This window comes from Lagopus leucura, unplaced genomic scaffold, assembly GCF_019238085.1.
Source record: "Lagopus leucura isolate 7727_CA_CO unplaced genomic scaffold, USGS_WTPT01 Super-Scaffold_100037, whole genome shotgun sequence".
NCBI classification, from domain to species: domain Eukaryota; kingdom Metazoa; phylum Chordata; class Aves; order Galliformes; family Phasianidae; genus Lagopus; species Lagopus leucura.
Window position 1 is genome coordinate 1,315,979 of NW_024962286.1, and position 20,513 is coordinate 1,336,491.

The following is a 20,513-nucleotide window of genomic DNA, read 5'->3' on the forward strand; positions in this document are numbered from 1 at the left end:
AATGAAATGGAAACATACTTCAACTTGTTTTCAAAGTCTGCTCTGATGAAACATGACTGAGGTTATTATGCATAGAGTGAGGCTACAGAGTAGGTATGCAGACACACGAGATGCCACTGACTTGAAAGAAAGTCATATATTTACATTTCCATGCTGATCTCCTGTAGTTAAATCTCAGATACCAAAGCATATCCATCCCAGAATGTGTCCACAGTTATACAGTACCTGGAATAATGCATCCACGTGTCACCTCTAGCTTAATCTCATTTGGTTTAGCTCTGCTTACACTCAAGAGCAGAGTACAACTAAACTGAAAGGAAAATTAATGATACCACTGTACAAAGTCATGTGTTTACTATATGAGAGTCTATCACAGGTTTAAGCCTGCTGTATACCTAATGTCAGTTCTTTAATGCTGAATTAGTATTGGGCATTTTTGAAGTACGTCATCCTGGCCCCAAAAGTGGGCTGGAGATTTTTGTTATGGTTACTGAAGACAAGGGACTTCACTTTAACTTTCTTAAAAGGCACCTAGCTTGTGTCAATACACTTTTTATCTGTGACTCATACTTTCTGTAGCATTAGTCTTGAAAAGAAGTCATGTAGTTTATCCAATCATTTCTGAAAGCTCTAATGTATTACATCAGTTACCTTTCAAGCAAAGTGAGGCCACAGGCTCTTACAGATTAGCACATGAGATTCCATCCCTGAAATACAATTCACACATGCCTAGATGCACTTTCCAATTTGGCTCAGTTAAAGATATTGTGTTAGCTAGAAAGAGTCACCTTTCACACAAGTGGTGGAGTCTCCTTCTCTGGAGATGTTCAAGACCTGCCTGGATGCCGACCTGTGCGACCTGCTGTAGGGAACCTGCATTGGCAGGGGGTTGGACTCAATGATCTCTGGAGGTCCCTTCCAACCCCTACAATTCTGTGATTCTGTGATCCCTTGCTTCAGTTTCCCTCTGTACTTCCACATTATGGTACAGAAAGGTGCCCAGATTACTTGAAGTATTTTGTTTCCATGTCCATACGTACACTGCTTTTTGAGTGAGAAAAAAAGATCAATTATACACAAAACTTATCAGTTGGCTTGTCTGACTCGTATGAATTAGCTAACAGGTTTAAACTCACATAAAAGCAGTAATATTAAAGCAGGAGAGAACAGTATTTTCAGTTACTTTAGATTTGACAGTATCTTGCCTATGCTGGAAGGTCCCCTGCAGGACGCACTTGATGCTTGAACAAAAGCATGCCATATGGAATTATGAATTATTCAACCATTGTAAGGAATAGCACATATGGCAGCACTTCCTCCTGCACCAACTCAGTTGCTTCTAAATTGCAAATACCACCAAATGGAAAAAAAAAAAAACCCAAAACACCTTATTGTGTAAGTTCTGGACATTTGTTAAGCCAGGGGTAAGACCCCATTTGATAAAGGCATAGGATTAGAGCAGATAACTTCTAAGGCAAAGGGAGCTCTCCTTGATCAAATACAGAACTCCAGCTAACAGCCTGCATGCCAACCATGTAAGCCACGTTTTGCTCCTGCTCCAAAATTTCTCATTAAGATCCACTTTAACTTCATACATTGACTATTAAAGTCTCTTGGTCTTAACCAGGACTTCAGATCCTGCCTTTTGGTTCAAAGTAAAGCTTTATTAATCTTAGGAGACACCAACTGCTACCAGATGGCCCCTGCTCCACTGAAATATAACCTGGAAGGCTTCCAGCACTGGAGGCTTGGTATTAAGTACACTGTGCTGTGATAGATCTGAACCTATAAAGACATGGGGATGTGAAGTTCCCAGACTGAGCTGGAGCACAGGGTACCCAGGATATGGCTTAGAGAAGGCAGCAGCTCTGAAGATCCACCATTTCCTTTATTCTGCCAATGTGAAGAAACAATAACTGCTGCTGCATTACTTCTAGTAGGAGCTACGTGGGGGGTTTTGTGTGTGTGTTTTGGAGGAGGATAGATGTCGTTGGGTTTTTTTTCTGCTTTGGAAGAAGTCAAACAGCACATTGTCCTGGGGCAAATACTTCAGTGAGCTGAAATGAATGAGCAGTATACATGTCTGCAGGATGGGGTCTGAGGTCAGGAGACTTCCTATGAATGTGAGCACATCAGGAAACAACAGCTCCATACTTCGTCCAGCTGGCCAGGTTAGAATTTTTATCCACCAGGAATAGCATTCAATATATCAACACTTACTGTTAACCTAAAATCCTTACTCCTGATCATGTTCATTCCTTTATGGTTAGTAACAGCAACGTTCCCTTTTGCAGCTTGGCAGTGAGTCATGAATGTGGCTCTTCTGAACAGACAAGCAGGCACCAGGCTTCCTGTGAGAATGCCAGATGTCACTAAAAAGCATCATAAACATAGTTGTCCCCTTGTATTTGGGTGTGTGATGAAGATATATAGAGGTAATATATGGTGAAAGTAATGACTTGATGAATATTTATGACTCTAGGTATGAGTAGAATGATTCATACAAGCATTCTTCACAAGGAATGTTTTCATTCTAAGAATGGAAGACATCAGAAGAATGAATTCAGTAACTAGAGACAGCCAAACATTCACCAGAAGAATATTATGGAGATCTTAAACTACTCCCACGATTTTTAGAAGCCTTCACTAATAGTTAAAACACCAATTAAAACACACAGCAATTGTTGCTTCAGATTCATTCTGTATTTTAAGGGTATCTGCAGTATGATGCTGCAGGTATCTCAGCTGCACGCTACTTCAGCCGTGCATTAAGAACTACAACAACTGCACAGCAATGCCTTCTGCCAAGCTTTCAAACTGAAAAGAACTGATGTATCATCCACAAGAGAAAGGTAAGCAACCACAGAGTATGATGTACACACTAATGACTTGCCAAGGATAACAACCATGGTTAAGGGAAAAGCCATCAGCACACGAATCTTTACATGTTAATCCTGACACAGCTTTGTATTACTTCAGGTAAAGCGATGTTCCATCATGCTTTATGATAACATTATATTCTTTAATATAAGATAGTAACAAAGAGCACAGGAAAAAAGCCAATAATCAAATGTACCAGGAGCCCTCGGGTCTGGAATGCACTCAAGATTAATGTTTCACATGAAACACTGCTCCACTTAAAGCAATCTCTCCTGTACCACCTATAGTTCTGTAGTGTAAGTACTACACTGAAGCAATTAGCCTATGCCATGCCTGGAGACACTGTGATAACCATTTTTACTCACCTACTTAACTAGATTAAGTATTAGATTGGCCATAAGCATAGTTTCTCGGGCAGTTTTTAATTTGAAGTGTTATCACTAACATCAAATTTCCCAGCATCTGGTTTTGCTGGGTGGCTGTTGATGATACAGAAGGTAACACTGGATGTGCAACTTGATAGTAGGTGCTCTAAGAGGTTTGAATTGGTGCTTTGTACATTTCTCACAGCTGCAGCGTGGAGGCATTGGTGCATAAATAAACCCAGCACCACGCTGGCCGTGTGTCTTTGTCTAGGCCATGTGGATTTAGGCATCAGACCAAACCCACAGCCCCCCTGCTTTCTATCAAACAGTTGGACGATGCCACAAAGATCCCCATGCAATCACATGGCTTGTTAGGCTTTTCCAGCCTGGAGAGGTCAGATTTCGAGACTGGCAAATGCTGCAGCAGTGAGCATTCTGGTCAGCAAGGTGTGCTGTGCATTCCATGCATTTTCAAGGCTGTGCTTCCAGAAAGCATTTGGCAAAGGTGATTGATTTTGAGAGTTCAAAACCAAGCAGCACCATCCAGAGAAGCAGAAAATGGAAGGAACAGAGAAGCGGTACAGCAAAACTGGCATAAGTCAGGTTTAATTATTCAAATAGAAGATAATCCAGTGGCTGCAGCAGCATTATGAACAGGCAGCCTTTGCTTTATTAGTAAATAGCAAAAGCATTTAGGTAGTGTAAACTGCTGCTTCAAGTTACCTCCATGGTTCAGAGTGAGACTTCATCTGAGGAAACTACCCTTGGCACCAACGTCAATCTTTTTTGAGAGGCAAAATTATTAATGAGATCATGAGAACACGTTGTTATTAACTACAATTTACATGAAGGCAAAGCCTGCCATCTGTTCATTTAGAACTAGAAGTTCTGGGTTTCAGAAATGCTTGACTAATTATGAACTTACTTCTTGAGAATAGCTTTCCCCATGGATTTTTCTAGTTCATTTCCTCATCATTAATAATTAGCTCAATTCCACAATAAGTATGCTTGATTAACTGAGCAGAAAGCAATAGAAGCATCTGAGAGTATAAAGCATACCTGCATTTCAAGCAGAAAACTGAGCAAGAACTACAAGAACGATTTAAGATTTTATAACCTGACAGGAAGCAACATTTCCAGAAATACACAGACAATACTGGAAGGAAAGACTCCTCACTGCAGGCTGACAATGCAGATGCACCACGACAGCACACTCAATAAATTGCATTGTAGCACCAGCTAGTGGTAAGAATCAATGAAGGCATAGAGAGGAAAAGTAACAAATGCGTTTGAAACAAAAAGCTTCAGATTGCATGTAGCCTCCTATCCGAACTTTTTCCTCACCTTTCAAATACTTTCAAAACAAAAGAAGTTCCACATGAGTTTCACTGAGCACGCCTACACCATCCGAAAAGCACTTTCAGTGTCCTTGATGCAGCTGCTGGAAGTTAGAAGTGCTATGAGCAACAGCCAAGCACTTTTGCCACACTTAGAGCTACTTCATCCTCAGAGCCAGCCTCTCACTGACAAACGGTACTTAGCCAGAACAAAAGCTAAATACTACTGTTGTGCTTTCTCTTCCATGGAGCATCACAGCATTCTCTCTCAGCATAAACTTACTGAACCAAGAAATAGCTCAGTGATTAATTCAGCTCTGAAACTCACGATCATTCATTTTCTGGACCCAATCCTACAGTATAGGAATTAGTTTACAGAGACCGTTGCAAAAAAAATGAATCTATTTGCAATGGATACCATAAAATGTCAGCTGATACTCTAAATTCAATTGGATTTTATCTTTATCTCTGTGTTACTATTGGTATAATTTACACAGAATAGCAATACTATGTTAAGAATACAAAAACTAAATGTTCCATACTTCAGATGGCTTGAGATTTGTAGGCTTCTCTGATCACCACAAAACGTAAATGGAAGTGCAGGTGCTCCAGAACACCACCAGGTGGAATATATTCTCAAAGTAAGGTGAAAATAAAGATAACTTTCTTGTACACTGGTAGCCAGACCTAAGTTTCAAGGAGAAGCGACCGCATCAACAGCAACAATCAAAACCTCCAAACACAGCAAACTGAGCAGCCTGCATGGCAGTGAACAGGGCACAAGGAACCAACACCAGCACTGACCATGACACAACAGGACAGCCAGGCTGCTCCTGCTCCCTGAGGTTGAATGAGGTCTGGAAAATAATAGCAGTGCAGAGCCACTGATGGGCCCCAATGGGTGAAGAATACAAGAAATTGATGGAGTTATAGAATTAAAGGCTGATAGACTGAGCTCTTTTCACCATAAAAAGAACCTACCTCCTTAATGCGGCCTATCTTTTAATCTCACTGGTTTTGGATACCTTGAAAACAAGATCTGATTAGGTTACTGAAGCATTTATCATTCACAGAGGTATGATGCAGTAAGCTCTGTAGAGACATTCATAATTTAAACAAGCAGCTTGAGAGCCACAGGATTTATACATGGAAGACTGCTACATCAAGAGCCAGCTGCTGAAATATTTATAAATGTGAATTTCTAATGTGTAATGACTTCCAACCAGTAATATTTTAGCTTTTGCTACAGATTAATACTGTTTTGCTACAGATTTTACATACTTTACAGTTAGAAGCTATGTATTCAGTGCATCACACTAGTACGGTAAAGTGTGATTTGGAACTTCAATAATCAACAAGAATACAGGAGAAAGCACACTTGGCTATGGGATTTTGGGTGTCACTATCTTAGAATCTTTCAGAATATACTATAAAGTTCAGAGGTATTTTGGTCAAAGAATGCAGGCCTAAATATACAGAACCTAGCTGAGTGACAGTTAGTTGAATAACAGCAAGAGCCTATTCACACTTGAGCAAAGCACAGCTGCTTAGAGGAACAGCGATAGGATATGCCAAAAATACAGCCTGAGAAACTACCAGTGAGGCCCCAAAGGAAAACAACTGGAATCCCTGTAGTTCAAGACATGCCATACTGAGCTGACAAATCATACATTATGTATCAAGTTTCTGCAAATCTTCAAGCCTACTTTTGTTTGGTTGAGAGTTCTTGTGACAGCTAAAGAGATTGGTGTTATTATTAGAGCTCAATAACCAAGGCTAAAATACTTCAAGCAGTTTCAAAAGCAAAGTCTGCATTTGCAGGAGATTTGCTATCACACAGTTATTATCTGAGGATGCCCTCATAGACACCTCAAGCATTTGAAACAGGCGCTGTTATATTTGCAACATGACTTATTTGCATCCTTCACGTGTTGATTTGTTCTATTCTGCACAGAACAAGTTCTAATTTCACCAGTGCAGTACCTGAGAACCTACTGTCACAGCCACATAACTGGCATTCACCACTCACATTCTCATACTAAGCCCAGTGAGCCCCATGGCTGGCTTGGTGTCTGTCATACGCATTTGTTACTTATTCATTACTGAGATGCAAATGCCAGATTGCAGACAGGCTGCAGGAAACATCTGAGTACTGAATGAGGCACCAAATTCCTTTTTCAGTCACAGTCTGAAGGAAAAACTACTACTGGTCACATCCATTGGATTATTTTAACAGTTCAGATCCACGAGAAAGCTTAAAGATGCCTTCAGTTATTTATTTTGAAGAAAACACCAAGATACAGCCATGGAAAAAATGCCTCAAAAGCATTACTGGACACACAGTTATTCCTGAACACAACACAGATGCATTCTTGCATCAGAAAAGCAGGTTTAAGAGTTTCCCCCAGTCAGTGTATGGAAGTGTGACTAACCAAGGTTCATACTGGCCCTCCAGAAGCTGCTCTCTCCTTTCATATATTGGCACAGGACCCCCCGTGCCTTTTCTCAGTTGACCAGAAAGTGACTTGGCTCTGCTCAGCCAGCTGAGGTCTCAGATTTGCCCAAGCAGCACTTGGACAAAAACAACTTTTTGTCAGCTCAGTCCTCAACACATCTTTTTTACTGACTGAAGGAGCTAATGAAGTCCAGCTTACCTCCTTCAACACCAAGGTACAAAATAAACAACTTGGGTATCAACACTCAGAATATGCAATTAAGGAAAAGAAAAGCATTCAGCAAAGACCATCTCTTAAGCCTTTACACCATCATGCAACTTAAAACCTCATTTTCAACGTGAATCAATGAAGACCTCAGCCCAAATCCCAGATCTAGCTTCCCTGATCTCCGAATTCCAGTAAGTCAGAACTCAGCAGACAGCTTTACAACTATTTGTTTTCCCCCAGTAGAGTGCTACCTTAGTGTGAGAGAGCTCCAACCTCTCTGCTTTGAAGGGTTTAAATTCTACACCTATCATTCTTTTTATTTTCCAGTAATACATTTTTAACAAATTCACACAGGCTCAGTACAACGTTTTGGAATGCTCTAATAGAACTCTAGAAGACAGAAATGCTTTACCTTTTTCTTCTCACATTCCTTCCACACTTCTTCATTTCTTCATATTTCTTCTGTCCCCCTGAATTTTGGAAAGAAAGGGCATGTGTAATTCAAACAGATATGGAGTTGTGAATCTCCAGCAGCCAAAAGGAATTGTTTTCTACTCTGTGGATCTTGTCTTACAAAAGCAAACTCATCTTTCCTTAAAATAACTGTAAGCAAGAATCTCTTAGTTAATAAATTAAATAATGCAAATCAGTCATCAAGCCTATCATGTCTTAGCATAATTAGTGGAGCTCTTCAGCTGATAAGGCTTTTTTTTTTTTAAAAAAAACTTACCCATAACAGTGATCATCATTTAAGTTTTTAACAGACCTAAGGTACTTTTAGCTTCTCTTATTATTCCAACTCTTTATTTTAAGGCAAATAGCAACATAAAACTTCTAAGAATATTAAGAAGCTTAAAAAAAACCAACTGATTTTGTTACCACAAAGGTATGACCTTTAATCAGCTGCAGTTACAAGCTCAAGAAGTAAGCAGCTAGAATAATACTACCTTGTTTCCATGCGGTTTAGAGCTTCAGCTTTTGACGAGTTCTTTCTTCATCTACAACACAGAGCACAACAAACAAACAGTTAATAAAACAAGAAGCACTAAAAATAACATTGAATTGAGGGGCTTTAATAAAGAATTATACATCTATAATTGGACGTAGATGATCTTTGAGCTCCCTTCCAACCCAAGCCATCCCTCAATTCTATAACAAATTCCAGGCTGTTCCAGCATTACACTGCCAGGCAATGAGAAGTAAAACACCAGTTTTGAGTAGAAACAACTGACAGTTTTAAAGACAATCCATTAGAACGCTGCTCAAGAATAAGCATTAAATAATAATGTACACTGAAATAAAAAGCTTCATAAAATCTCCAACTAAGCCAAACATAAAACAGACCTATCTTAGCTATACTGTATTCTTACCCTATTACTAGAGAAAGCCAAGCAAACCCTTTTCCTTGCCTAGAGAAGTAATGCTAGTACTCAACAGAAAAGCTTTGCTTCTTTCAGCTTAAAAAAGCGTAACTACTTGAGTAATGAATTAGAAATTCAAAACAAATTAAACTCTATGAAAATGATAAAGATAGGAGTGTTTTGTAGCTAGTGCTATAAGCGTACGGGTTGGCTTGCTGGTATCTGCGCTGCCCAGTTTACAGTCTCAGTGTTTCTAGAATACAGAAAAAGAAGTTAAAAAGACCTAAGAAAATGATAAACCACTTTATTTTCTAAATGGGATTCTTGGAGCTTGGGTTCTTCTTGGAACTTTTTCTAGTGTTGTAAATAGGTTAAGTGTTTTGTGTTGTTTTTTTTTTTATTTAATGTAAGGAAGAAGTTTTTTACACTAGGGGCACTGAGGCACTGCACAGGCTGCCCAGAGAAGTGGTGCAGACACCCAAGGTCAGGCTGGAGGGGCTCTGAGCACTGATGGAGCTGTGGGTGTCCCTGATCACTGCAATGCAATTGGACCTGATGGCCCGAGAGTCCCTTCCAACTCAAACCATTCTATGACTGTAGGATCTTAAGAATAGCTTGATTTGTATTAAAGTTATTGATGATAGTTTTGAAAAAACTTATCCTCAGTATTTGTGGAGTTAGAAAGGTGTGTACTATGGGTAGTGCGTGAAGGAAGATCACTGCACCCTGTGACTTCCAGCCTGCTGCCTGTTGATGGATTTGCACACTACAACAGAGGCATTAAAACTCTGACTTTGCGGTCAACATCCTCCTTGCACTTGAAAACTCATTTTTGCAGCTATCCTTGTTGGAAACGCAGTGGGTTACACTCATAGGATCATCAAAGTTGGAAAAGACATCCAAGATCCCCAAGTCCAACCACAACCCACCCCCACCATGCCCACATCCCTCAGTGCCACATCTCCACACTGAACACCTCCAAGGACGGCGTCTTCACCAGCTCTCTGAGCAGCTGTGCCAGCACATCACTGCTCTTTCTGACAAGAAATCATTCCTACAATCCAACCTGCACCTTGAGGCCATCGCCTCTCCTCCTATCGCTGCCAGCCAGGAGCAGAGGCCAACCCTGCCTCATCACAGCCTTCCTTCAGGAGTTGTACGGAGCGATGATGTCTGCCCTGCAGCTCCTGTTCTGCACACCGACCATCCTTGCTCCCTCAGCAGGCTGTCAGAAAGCACCAGCTAGACAAGAAAGGCTCAGCAGGGATCTTGTCTACTCGTGGAGGAAGCTCCCTGCTGCCGTGGCACCACAGCTTCTCTGCGCATCCACATCATTAACATTTCTCCTTGATGGACTCGTGCAACGAGCGCGACATCGAAATAATCAATGGAACACAAAGTAATCCCTATATTCAATCTCCTACATTAGCTTAATGACTCCATCCTGCTGCTAGAATTCCTCATTCCTCGCTCTTTTCTTTTTTCTTTTCTTATTTCCACACAATAAATAGCAAACTCTTACCACAAAGGACAGAAAACCCCACAATAGGGCAAGAGAACCCGCTCTCCTCCACAGCTCATTGTCTGGGGATGAGGGCGGATGCCGGAGGCCGCGGCGAGGAGGACGGCAGGCTGCGGCAGACGGGACGAGCCGAGGCGCTCTCTGGTAAACATGGGGACGAAGCGGGGAGCCGGGGGGCAGCGGGGGCGGCCCCGCTCCGGAGGGGGTCCCGCTACGGGGGGCACTGCCCGCTGGCCTCCCCCCAACGTCACTTCCGAGGCTGGAGACAAAATGGCGTCCGGACGGTACCGGAGCTGAGGCCGTTCCGCGCCTTTTTGAGCCGGGCCGCGGATAGAGGAGAAAGAGGAGGACAACGAGGAGGCGGCGGTAGCCTCGCAGGTGAGAGGGAGGCGGCCCCGCGGGCGCTGCTGTGCCGGAGGGCGGGCCGGGCTGTGGAGGCGGTGGGCAGAGCCAGCGGTGCGGAGCCGGGGGTGCGGCGGGGAAGGGGCCCGGGTTGGGGGGCTGGGGGGGGGGGGGGGGTGCGGCCGGGCGGGTCGGCAGTGCGGGTCGTGATGTTCAGTGCCGGGGTTGACGGTGTGGGTGAGGGGCCGAGGGCTCCCTCAGGAAGTTTGCAGGTGACAGCGGGTTCTGTGCCTGCAGGTGGGATGGTTTGACTGAGGGTCGTGGGCGGGCTGAGGTCTACGGCAACGAGTGCCCATTCCTGGGCTGCAGTCACCGCAAGTCCATGCGTTGCTACAGGGCTGGAAGGCTGCACTGAGGGAAAGGATCGGGGGGGAGCCAGCAGTGTGTGCAGGTGGCCAAAAGACCATCAGCATCACAGAATCATAGAATGGCCTGGGTTGAAGGGACCTCAAGGATGATGAATCTCCAAGCCCCTGCCACCTGCAGGGCCACATTTAATACCAGGCCAGGCTGCCCAGGGCCCCATCCTGCCTGGCCTTGAACACCTCCAGGGATGGACGGGGCATCCACAGCCTCCCTGGGCAGCTGTTCCAGCACCTCACCACTCTCTGTAAAGAACTTCCCCCTGACATCCAACCTCAGTGTTCCCTGCCTCAACTTCAAACCACTTCCCCTTGTCCTGCTGTTATCTACCATTTCAAAGAGTCCCTACAAACATCCTGGCTTATATCAGCAGCAGTGCAGCCAGCAGGAGGTGATCATCCCTCTGTGCTGTGGGCAGTGTTGGGTTCCTCACTGCAATACAGGCATGGAGGCCCTGAAGTGTGTGCAGAAAAGGGAATGGAGCAGTGAGGGTTCTGAAGCTCCGTGCTGCACTGAGTGATGCTGATCTGATGGGTCAATCTGGAGAAGTGGCTCAGAGAACTCCTAGCTCTCTATAGGGACCATAAGGGAGGTTGTGGTGAGGTGGGCTCAGCCTCTGCTCTATCTGCTGATAGATAAGAGGTGATGGCCTCGAGTTGCTCCAGGAGGGGTTCAGGTTGGATATTAGGAAAAAATTCTCCAAAGGAGTGGTTGGGCACTGGAACAGGCTGCTCTGGGATGTGTTGGGGTCACTGAAGATGTAGTACTTGGACTTGGTTTAGTGTGCGATGATGGTGGGAGGTGGACAGTTGGGAAGTTTTTCACACAGAGGGTGGTGAGGCACTGGAACAGGTTGCCCAAGGAGGCTGTGGATGCCCCATCCCTGCAGGCATTCAAGGCCAGGCTGGAGGTGGCTCTGGGCAGCCTGGGCTGCTGGTTGGTGACCTGCACACAGCAGAGGGTTGGAACCAGATGAGCACTGTGGTGCTTTTCAACCCAGGCCATTTACTATGACTCTAAGATCTTAGTGGTCTTTTCCAACTTTAATGATTCTATGATTCTATTTCACCCAACTCTGGGGTTTCTGTGCTGTAGTGCAGTGATACTGTGACAGGGGTGACAGATCGGACAGCATCTTTGAGACATCATTTGATGCCACAGGAGAAGGTGGAGCCCTGCTGGTGAGCACCTCATGAGTTTGCAGCTACGGTCTTCTGTGGAGCTTTTAATGGTTTTAAGTTCCTATGAAGCTGCCAAAGATCCATTTTGAAGTAGTAAAGAATACTTTGAACCATTTGTAACACACTGAAGATTGAGAGGATGGTGATGTTCTTGTACCTCTTATCTGAGCACTCGGTGACAAAAGGCATTTTCCTTACTTTACATTTCAGTACTCAACAACGGGCATCTCCCAGTGGTGGTGGGGCTGCTGGCATTCCTGATACAATACTTGAGACAAAGCTGATCAATGGAGACCTATAAGAACCAAAAGATCTTTCAGTGTATAGGGATTGTTAAATGAGCTGTGTGGTGCTGCTTGGTTTTCTCGTAGAATGACTTGGGTTGGAAGGGACTTCAAAGATCATCCAGTTCCAGCCCCTCTGCCAAGGGCAGGGTTACTGCCCACTAAATCAGGTGCCAGCTCAGATGGCCCAGGGCCCCATAGGTGGCCTTGATCACCTGTGGGGCATCCACAGCTCTCTGGGTAGCAGTGCCAGGGCCTCGCTACCCTCTGAGTAAAGAATTTCCCTCTGACATTAGTCTAAGTCTCCCCTGTGTTAGTTTGAAGCCATTCCTCGTCCTATCTCTATGTACCTGTCTTCAGACACATAGTTCAGCTCAGTGTTGTCCTCCCAGGGTTGCTGGGAGCCCGTCCACCCCATGCCTCAGAACATAAGAAAGAGATCAAGTTTTGTTTCTAGTGGAGCCCTGCTTATGTGGAATAAAGGGCAAACAATCACTGTGGGGTGACAAATGTGATAATATGTAAAAAGGAGTTCTAAATACTGTCCTGCACTAAATGTCAGTCTCTTAAAACAAGTTCAGGGTGATTTAGAGGTAACACTTGTAGTAATGTTTTTGCCTGTCACCAGTCTACAGACACTGGTTGGTGCTCGTGCCGTGTGTGCAAGTAAGAGTCTCAGCTGGGAGAGAGGATGGAAATGTAGGCTATGCCTTGCAGCAACAGCGTGGTGCCTTTTTCATCATGAGCCACTTGCTTACGTGTGCAGATTGGAGACTGCTAATTTTATGGGTTATTTTGTTTTTGTCAGAGATTTACAAACAGCCCGAGGTCACAAGCTGATGCATGTTGAATATCTGCATTGGGATACCTTGTTCCTTGTATTTCCTCCTGAGTCTTTGATCTTTATAGTTAGCAACTCCACGTCTCAAAGAATTGATTATGCTTTGTGCTATCCCCTTTTGATTTACTGTTCCATCGTTAGAGTTCTGTAATTCAGCCCAATCTTTTACTCCTGTAAATCATTCTATTTCCCATACTGTGTAATACTTGCCCTCACAAAATCACTCTTGTTCACTAATTCTTCACACATGGCCATCTTTCCATGTGAACACAGTATAGAAAAGATACCAGTCATTCAGTGCAGCGCTCTTCTTCTTGGCTATGTTTATTTTGACTTAATTCAGATTATTTGGAGGAATCTTTGAACTATGCATAGTCCTGGCAAGTGTCACAGCATTTTTAAAGCACTGCAGTGCATTTTGTGTTGAATTTGTTGGCGCATGCTGGGGCAGATGTGACCCTGCTATGTAACATCGTCCCCAAAACGAAATGCTTTTCTTTACCAGTGCTGTGTTTTCTCAGAATGTATTCCTAGCTGAAAAATGTTGTGTTTTGGTTTTTTTTTTGCCTCTGTATAAAAGATGCTTGCAGACAGAAGTGGGAGGCAGCCCTGCATTGTGAAATGACTGGAACAGGTTGTTTCGTGTGCTTGTGAGTCTGCAATGCACTTGTCTGATAAAATTGTCATTTGAATGTACTGCCTTTGCAAACAGAATGAAGAGGTGTACTTATGTCTGAAACTGGAGCAGTATTTCTGTGTACTAGCAGTTATCAGGCACTTGGCATTTTCTGTTGCTTCTTTTGATTAGTTGCTGTTTCATGAGGATGAAGTGTTGTGTTTGTTTTTTTTTTTAGAAAAATATATGTGAAGGTGAAGAGCGTGGGGTTCATCTCTGTGTTAATTTCTTGGCATGGTTACTGAATAAACTCTCTTAATACCTACAGCTTATTTGTTTACCAAGCACTAAGCAAAACTTTTATTTTTATCAGGCAAGAGGCAACAGATGTTACTGCTTTCATCATTTTATGCCCACTTTTCTCCATTGTCATGTGGCACTCTACAGTGACTGAAAGCTTCATTGCAGCCCAGTGCCCATAGATAGCACTGTTGGTTCTGTCAAGTTTGTACGTATTAATCTTTCAGTGTTAACATGCTTTTTTCTCTTTTTTTGGAAGCTTTCCTTAACCTAACACGCTGCAAATGTATGTAGAATGTTATTGTAGGATTGGAGTGCAACAAGGTAAGCACCCAGATGTTTAAATAAAATAATGATCACTCCTCTGCTATAATTAAAAGCTAAAGCAAAGGAAAAGATCATTTCTACCATCCTGCAGTTTCCCAGCCTGGAGCCCCGTTGGGAGAAGAGGCTGCTGAGGCTTTCAGGTTTTGTTCCAGCTTTGTAATTGATGTGTTTTTACCTGGACAGAGACGTGATGCGTGTCCCATTTTCAGCTTCCAAAACAGGACTGATGCTCTCACGCCTGTTTATTTTTCCTTCCTCTGAAATGGAAGCAATATTCCTTCTCAAAGTGAGAGAATCATCATCTAGAGATGATAACTGCGCCTTGGAGAAGCAGGAGGAGGATGGGTCAGCACAGCCACTGGAAGCACTTACTGGAAATGCTGACCCAACCAATCCATAACACACATAAAAGTAACTAATTTTATACAAAATTAGCAACGTTAATTCCAAGGAAGACTTTCTAAATGAATTTCTCAGAGATTAGGATGACGCCACGCAATAGATCTGACTTTTCTGATTTGTTTCTCTGTTGCTTCAGTACCTCGTGAGCCTGCTGTGCTCATGGGATACACCGTGGGTGGTGGTTTGAAATAAATATTCCCTGGTTTTCTGGAAATTAATTTAAAAATTCCAATTGGTGGGTGTTGTGTTTGTGTGGTTTGGGTCCTACATCCACGTTGTTGTGGAACTGGAAGTTAAAAATGAAACTTTGTGTTACGAATGCTTTGTTTTCTATTCTTAGGTCATTTTTACGCAGCTAGAGGTTAAACCAGTGACTCCGTATGGTGTATGTAGGCTGAAGTTGTTTTCTTTTTGTTAGTGCAGTCAGCCTTTCTACACAATTTTCTTCGTTGTTAAAAAGGAAATAAAATGGGGAAATGTTTTCAGATAAGTGATGTGAGCTCTGCAATTAAAAACTACCTATCAGAGCAGCAGGAATCCAATCTCAAGGTGAAACGGGTGCTTTAAGTTGGTACTCTTATTAGTAGTTATTGCAGCTTTTTGATTACCACAGCTTCATTTCTCATCTTACACTTTCTGATGAACTGATTCCTATGGCAACTTGTAGCTTAAAGTACAGGGCACAGCCTGTTTTGGAGCTGAGCTTTAAGTACATCATTCTGCTGAGGTTGGTCACTTTGTATGAAGGCTCAGTGAGAGGTTTGGATACAGCCAGTTCTATGGAAGTGGAATAATAATATACATAAAATCATAGAATGGCCTGGGTTGAAAAGGACCACAATGATCACCTATTTCCAGCCCCCTGCTGTGTGCAGGGTCACCAACCACTGCATGTAATGGACAAGTAGTGATGTTGAATGTTTGCTTCTGTAAAACACCACTTTAATTCTGCCTGGTTGTATTTGTGTAGCTAGAATTATGAGTTAAATGCCTTCCTAGTTCATTCAGTGTTGAAAATGATGAACGTACTTGAAGATGACTCTCACTGAGTGCGCCGTAATGTCTGGGCACTTCCTAAAGCAGGCTTTCTAAGTTGATTTCCAGAGCCATGATAGGTGGTGGGTCTGATAGAAGATTGCTGAGCTGTTAATCACAGAACCATTAGAGGTGGGGGGGCCCTTGCAGATCACGTGAGGCAAGGGATGAGCAGGCAGCAGGTGCCACAGATGTGTTCTCATCCTTCAGCTGTAGTTCAGTGCTCTGAAATGAATAAAATGTTCTTACTTTTGAGGTCTTTATGTGAATAAAGCCTTTAACATCCTAGCCAAATATAGAAAAAGCAAATATTTCTTCCCAAGAATCAGGTATTATTCTCACTAGGAAATACCATCCAGAATACTTGATTTACAAATTGCCATGAAGCAGACATCACCCAAGTGAGCGCAGAATGAAAGAGCTCTGCATTTTCCTGTTCCTGCATCATCCCAGTGCAGAAGCGTACACAACTCCAGCTTTGCTTTTCCTTAAATCTGCACCTCCACGTGTGCAGGCAGTTCCAGCAGGTGACAGCAGCCTGCTGACCGCCTTTCAGAAACCATTTGTCCAGAGCAGAAGCAGAAATTACATTTGTCAGGAGGGAAAACGAGTTAAGCTGTCAAGGCTGTGGGGCGAACATGGCATGTGGGAGATGTGTTGGAAACAACTGCAGGAGAGCTTGGAGAGAAAGTGATGTTGTTGCCGTGGTTGGATTTGACATCACAGGAGTGGCTGGAAATAGTAACAGATTTTCAATGAAATGCTTTGTATAGAAACTAACAGTAAAATCGTTTAGTGATTGTTATGTGGAAAACAATAAATAGTTGGGAAGAAATAACAGCACTTAAATGAAATGCTTTGTGGGTAAGTACCAGTCAGCCTCCAAGAAGTTCAACTACTGACAACAGGATGGTGTCTAATGTCACTTGCTGTGTTATTTCCTCCATGTATTTAAAAAAATAAAAGGCAAGTTACTATACTAAACTCTTAGATGTGACATTATTCTGAGCTACAATAACTGACCAATAGCTTGGAGCAGATCTTGTGTAAAGCAGTGTGCTGCATTGTGAACAGCCCTTTAGGAAGAGCAGCTTCAGCTCTGTGTACTTTCAGTTCAATGTAAACTGGCAGGTAGGCCTTACAATTGTCTGTTTCTCTTTGTAGGGCTCATGTAATCAGAGGAGTTCCTGTGTCGTGTGTGTCTTCTCAGAACGCAACTGGAATTCAGAATGAATCAGGTGAGTTTCCATGGAGGACTTTATCAAAATACTTGGTTAATAGAACAGCTCAGTGTTAACATGGAAAGTCAAAAAAGAAATGAAAGACTTCAATTTTTCACCTTTTAGACCACTGCATCATTTCAAACGTGCAGTGAGCAGCTTCTGCCATAGAAATTGGTTGATGGGGACGATTCACACTGCTCTGGAACCGGTTGAATCAACCATCTTGAATCAAGTGAAAAGGTTGGAAAAGGGCATTTATTTTGGGGTGCATCCTCTACTACGTGGATGCCAGAATGTCCTGGATGCCCTGGAGAGTGTTGTTTTAAATGAAACCAGGCACACTTGACACTGATTATTTTTTTTATCTGTCTGTCCAAGCAGAAAAAATAGAGATAGTGTATTTGCTGTGGACAGAGGAAATATTACCTTAAATTATTCTCATAAGTGCTTCTCTGTTTGGATTGTCTTACTGAGTCCCCTTGGCATGGGAGTGTGACCATGGGGTATTACCATGAAGGAATGCCAGTCTTCAATTTGCTAAAAAGATGACTGTGAACAGAAGCTTCTTGTTAGCCAGGAACAACCACAGTACACAGTGATGCAAAATGCTTTGTGTGCTTTTTTCAGTGCTGTTCCTAATGAATTACTTTTTTTGCTTTTAAACCCTTAATTGATCATTATTGGCACAATTAGCACTCTGCTGAAGTATATTCCACCACTGAAGTTATAGAAGTGTAAATACAATTACTTAAGTGAGGAATTATATGGTAGAATGTCTCCAATTGCTCTGATTTTAAGGGGGGGGGGGGGGAGGGGGGGGGAAACATATTAAGAAAACAAAAAGCAAAATAGGAACTCTGTCAGTATTGTCATGGATTTAGAGAGTACATTTATTATGTATTATATATGTACATGTATTATATATGTGCACAAATACGCATTATATATCATGCAAAGAACGTTTCTGTGTGCACCCTGTGGAAGTTGAGTGGTCTTGTGTGGGGTAGCGAGGATAACTATTGCTTCATCATTTCCTTCTTTTGAGACTTGAATTTTTTTCCCCCTGTAAGGTTTATTTTGAAGGTGCTGTGGCATGAAGCCAACAGCTTATTGTTCTGCTCGAGCAATAGTCCTTCTGCTTCATTACTCGCTCCCAAAGATTTCGGTGTTAATCTGTGCTATCACTAGCTGTTTCCTTCCCGTTTGGTTTCCTCATTCCACCAACGCTGCTCCCTTTCTAGGACTGAACAAAATTTCTGCCCTGTATAAAATGAAGTCTTTGTCCTTCGTACCTGGATTGATAACACCATTGGTGCAGTGCTGTGACGTTTATTACCTTACAATTCAATACAGAGATCACCCTGCCTCTGGGGAGAGTTACAACAGCTTCGAGTCCTTGGCTTCTCTGCCTTTTGCCTTTAGTTTCCAAAGTGTACAGAGCTCATAAGGCTTTTTATTGTTCAATTACCATTCATACTGAGTGTGTACTTAGCATCAAACCCGTGGTGTTTTTTCTTGCAGTGCCCTTGTAATTTCATTCACTATTGACAAGTTGTAGTGCCAGGTCTGTATGAGGCATGTCTTTGATGCCTGATGCCAAACATCTTTCAGGTGTTCTGCTCTCACTTCTTTTGTTCTGCTTATCTTTGCTTTTGGTGTGACTTCAGTGACCCTGAAACTAATCAGCTATTGTTAATTTTGCTTATATGAAAGGACTGCTCCTTTTGTTGAAATGAAAAAATCCTTTTCATGAACTGTTCTGGTCTCCTTCCAGTAAGGTTACAAAGGATTTAAAAAAATAATAATAATAATAATAATACACCTCTTATTTGAGTTAATATTTTTGCCTTTCAAGGAAGATTGCATCTCAGGATAGATGACATGCATTCTCTATCTCTTTTTAAAACAGATTTTTCCTTTTATGTGTAAAGTGCATCAGAATGCTCTGAATAATTTATTAAAAACAAACAAACAAAACCCACCAAGCAAGCGTGGGGTTTTGATCAGTAGCTTTTACTGCATCCCAGCCTGAGTTAAGATAAAGCAGGGAGAAAGTCGCATGGAACACTGAGTGGGAAGTTATTGCAAAATTAATGTAGGCATAAGATAAATTACACCTGCACTTGTGCTAAAGTGCCTTCTGAGTTTTTAAACTGATTAATTCAAATATTCTAATACATCTTCAGTCTTCAAGCACGTGCAGTAAAACTGGGGTGAGTTCAATAAGGTTTTTGATAGGAAACTCCTGCTTGTGCCTGCCATGTGCTAGCTCTTGGTTTCTGTTTCCCTTTCACAACTCCCTTCTGTCTCCTTTGCCTTGCCTCTGTCACTTCATTGGCAAGGGACACTCAAGGACAAGGGGCAATGGTTTTAAACTGACAGAGGGGAGGTTTAGGTTGGATATGAGGAGGAAGTTTTTCATACAGAGAGTGGTGAGGCACTGGCACAGGTTGCCCAAGGAGGCTGTGGATGCCCCATCCCTGCAGGCATTCAGGGCCAGGCTGGATGTGGCTCTGGGCAGCCTGGGCTGCTGGTTGGTGACCTGCACACAGCAGGGGGTTGGAACTGGGTGAGCATTGTGCTCCTTTGCAACCCAGGCCATTCTATGTTTCTATGAATGGCATCCTCTCTTCATTCCTCTTATTCCTGTTTCCATCAAACTGTTTGCCAATCTTCACATCATTCAGCATTATTTCTTTTTTCTTTCACTTTTTGTTCCAACTGATCACTTGTAGGCATCTTGTTGCAGGTACTTTTCCTATTGAAAGTGACACAAAAATTTCAGAGGTCTGCTGAAAGGCACTATCCAATGCCTGGACTCTGAATTGGATGCAAACAGGAAAGGAGAGCTTCAGTTGAGGCACCTTTAAGCCCTCCAACCATCTTTGCATTGTTCTTAGGTCACTTCACCCTTTCTGGTTTGAGTGCTGACAGTGTAATGTGTTTGGTGAACTTCAGAGGTACTCATTTAATGGGGAAACAAGCTTCTAGTGCACACCTACTCAACAGAATTGCAACAGAATTGCTGGCATGAGTGAAAAACACCATAGTAGGTCTTCAGTTTAATGCAGTGCTGGCTGTAGAATGTGTGCTTGTATGTATTCTTACCAAGAGGTGAACTTCTCTTCATAGGAAAGAATACCAATTTGAATCTGATTGTTAAATGTTGGTGGAAAAGCAATTGAAATCAGACTGTTTCTTCCTTTGGTAGGTAGGTCTTCCTTTGGGTTTTGATCTGGAAGGTGTCTTAAGAAGCTGCGTTTAAATTGTAAATAAAATTAGAATGCGCTGATTTGAGTGAACTAAATTGTTTATTTTACATTAATAACTATATATTGTACAGTATGTTTGAGATGTGAAATGTCTGGTTACATCCTGGGCCCAATTTTATGGTATGTGCAAAATCCGTGG

The 20,513-nt window shown here is 42.6% G+C and overlaps 1 protein-coding gene and 1 long non-coding RNA gene across 3 annotated transcripts in view; one reads left to right on the top strand and one right to left on the bottom strand.

Moving 5' to 3' along the window:
• Positions 1–7,699: 7,699 nt before the first annotated feature.
• LOC122186507 lies at positions 7,700–10,460 on the bottom strand. Its single transcript, XR_006181141.1, has 3 exons — positions 10,129–10,460; positions 8,193–8,243; positions 7,700–7,715 (listed from the first exon to the last, which is right to left on the bottom strand). It is a non-coding gene; the product is annotated as an uncharacterized LOC122186507 (long non-coding RNA).
• The window catches only part of PRDM2 (PR/SET domain 2), a 62,704-nt gene continuing 52,586 nt past the window's right edge, over positions 10,396–20,513 (top strand). For both annotated transcript variants that reach the window (XM_042883252.1, XM_042883253.1), the window contains exons 1-2: positions 10,396–10,506; positions 17,044–17,117. In XM_042883252.1, the coding sequence (XP_042739186.1) occupies positions 17,109–17,117 (9 nt within the window). In that variant the 5' untranslated portion in view covers positions 10,396–10,506; positions 17,044–17,108. The remainder of the gene's footprint in view (positions 10,507–17,043; positions 17,118–20,513) is intronic.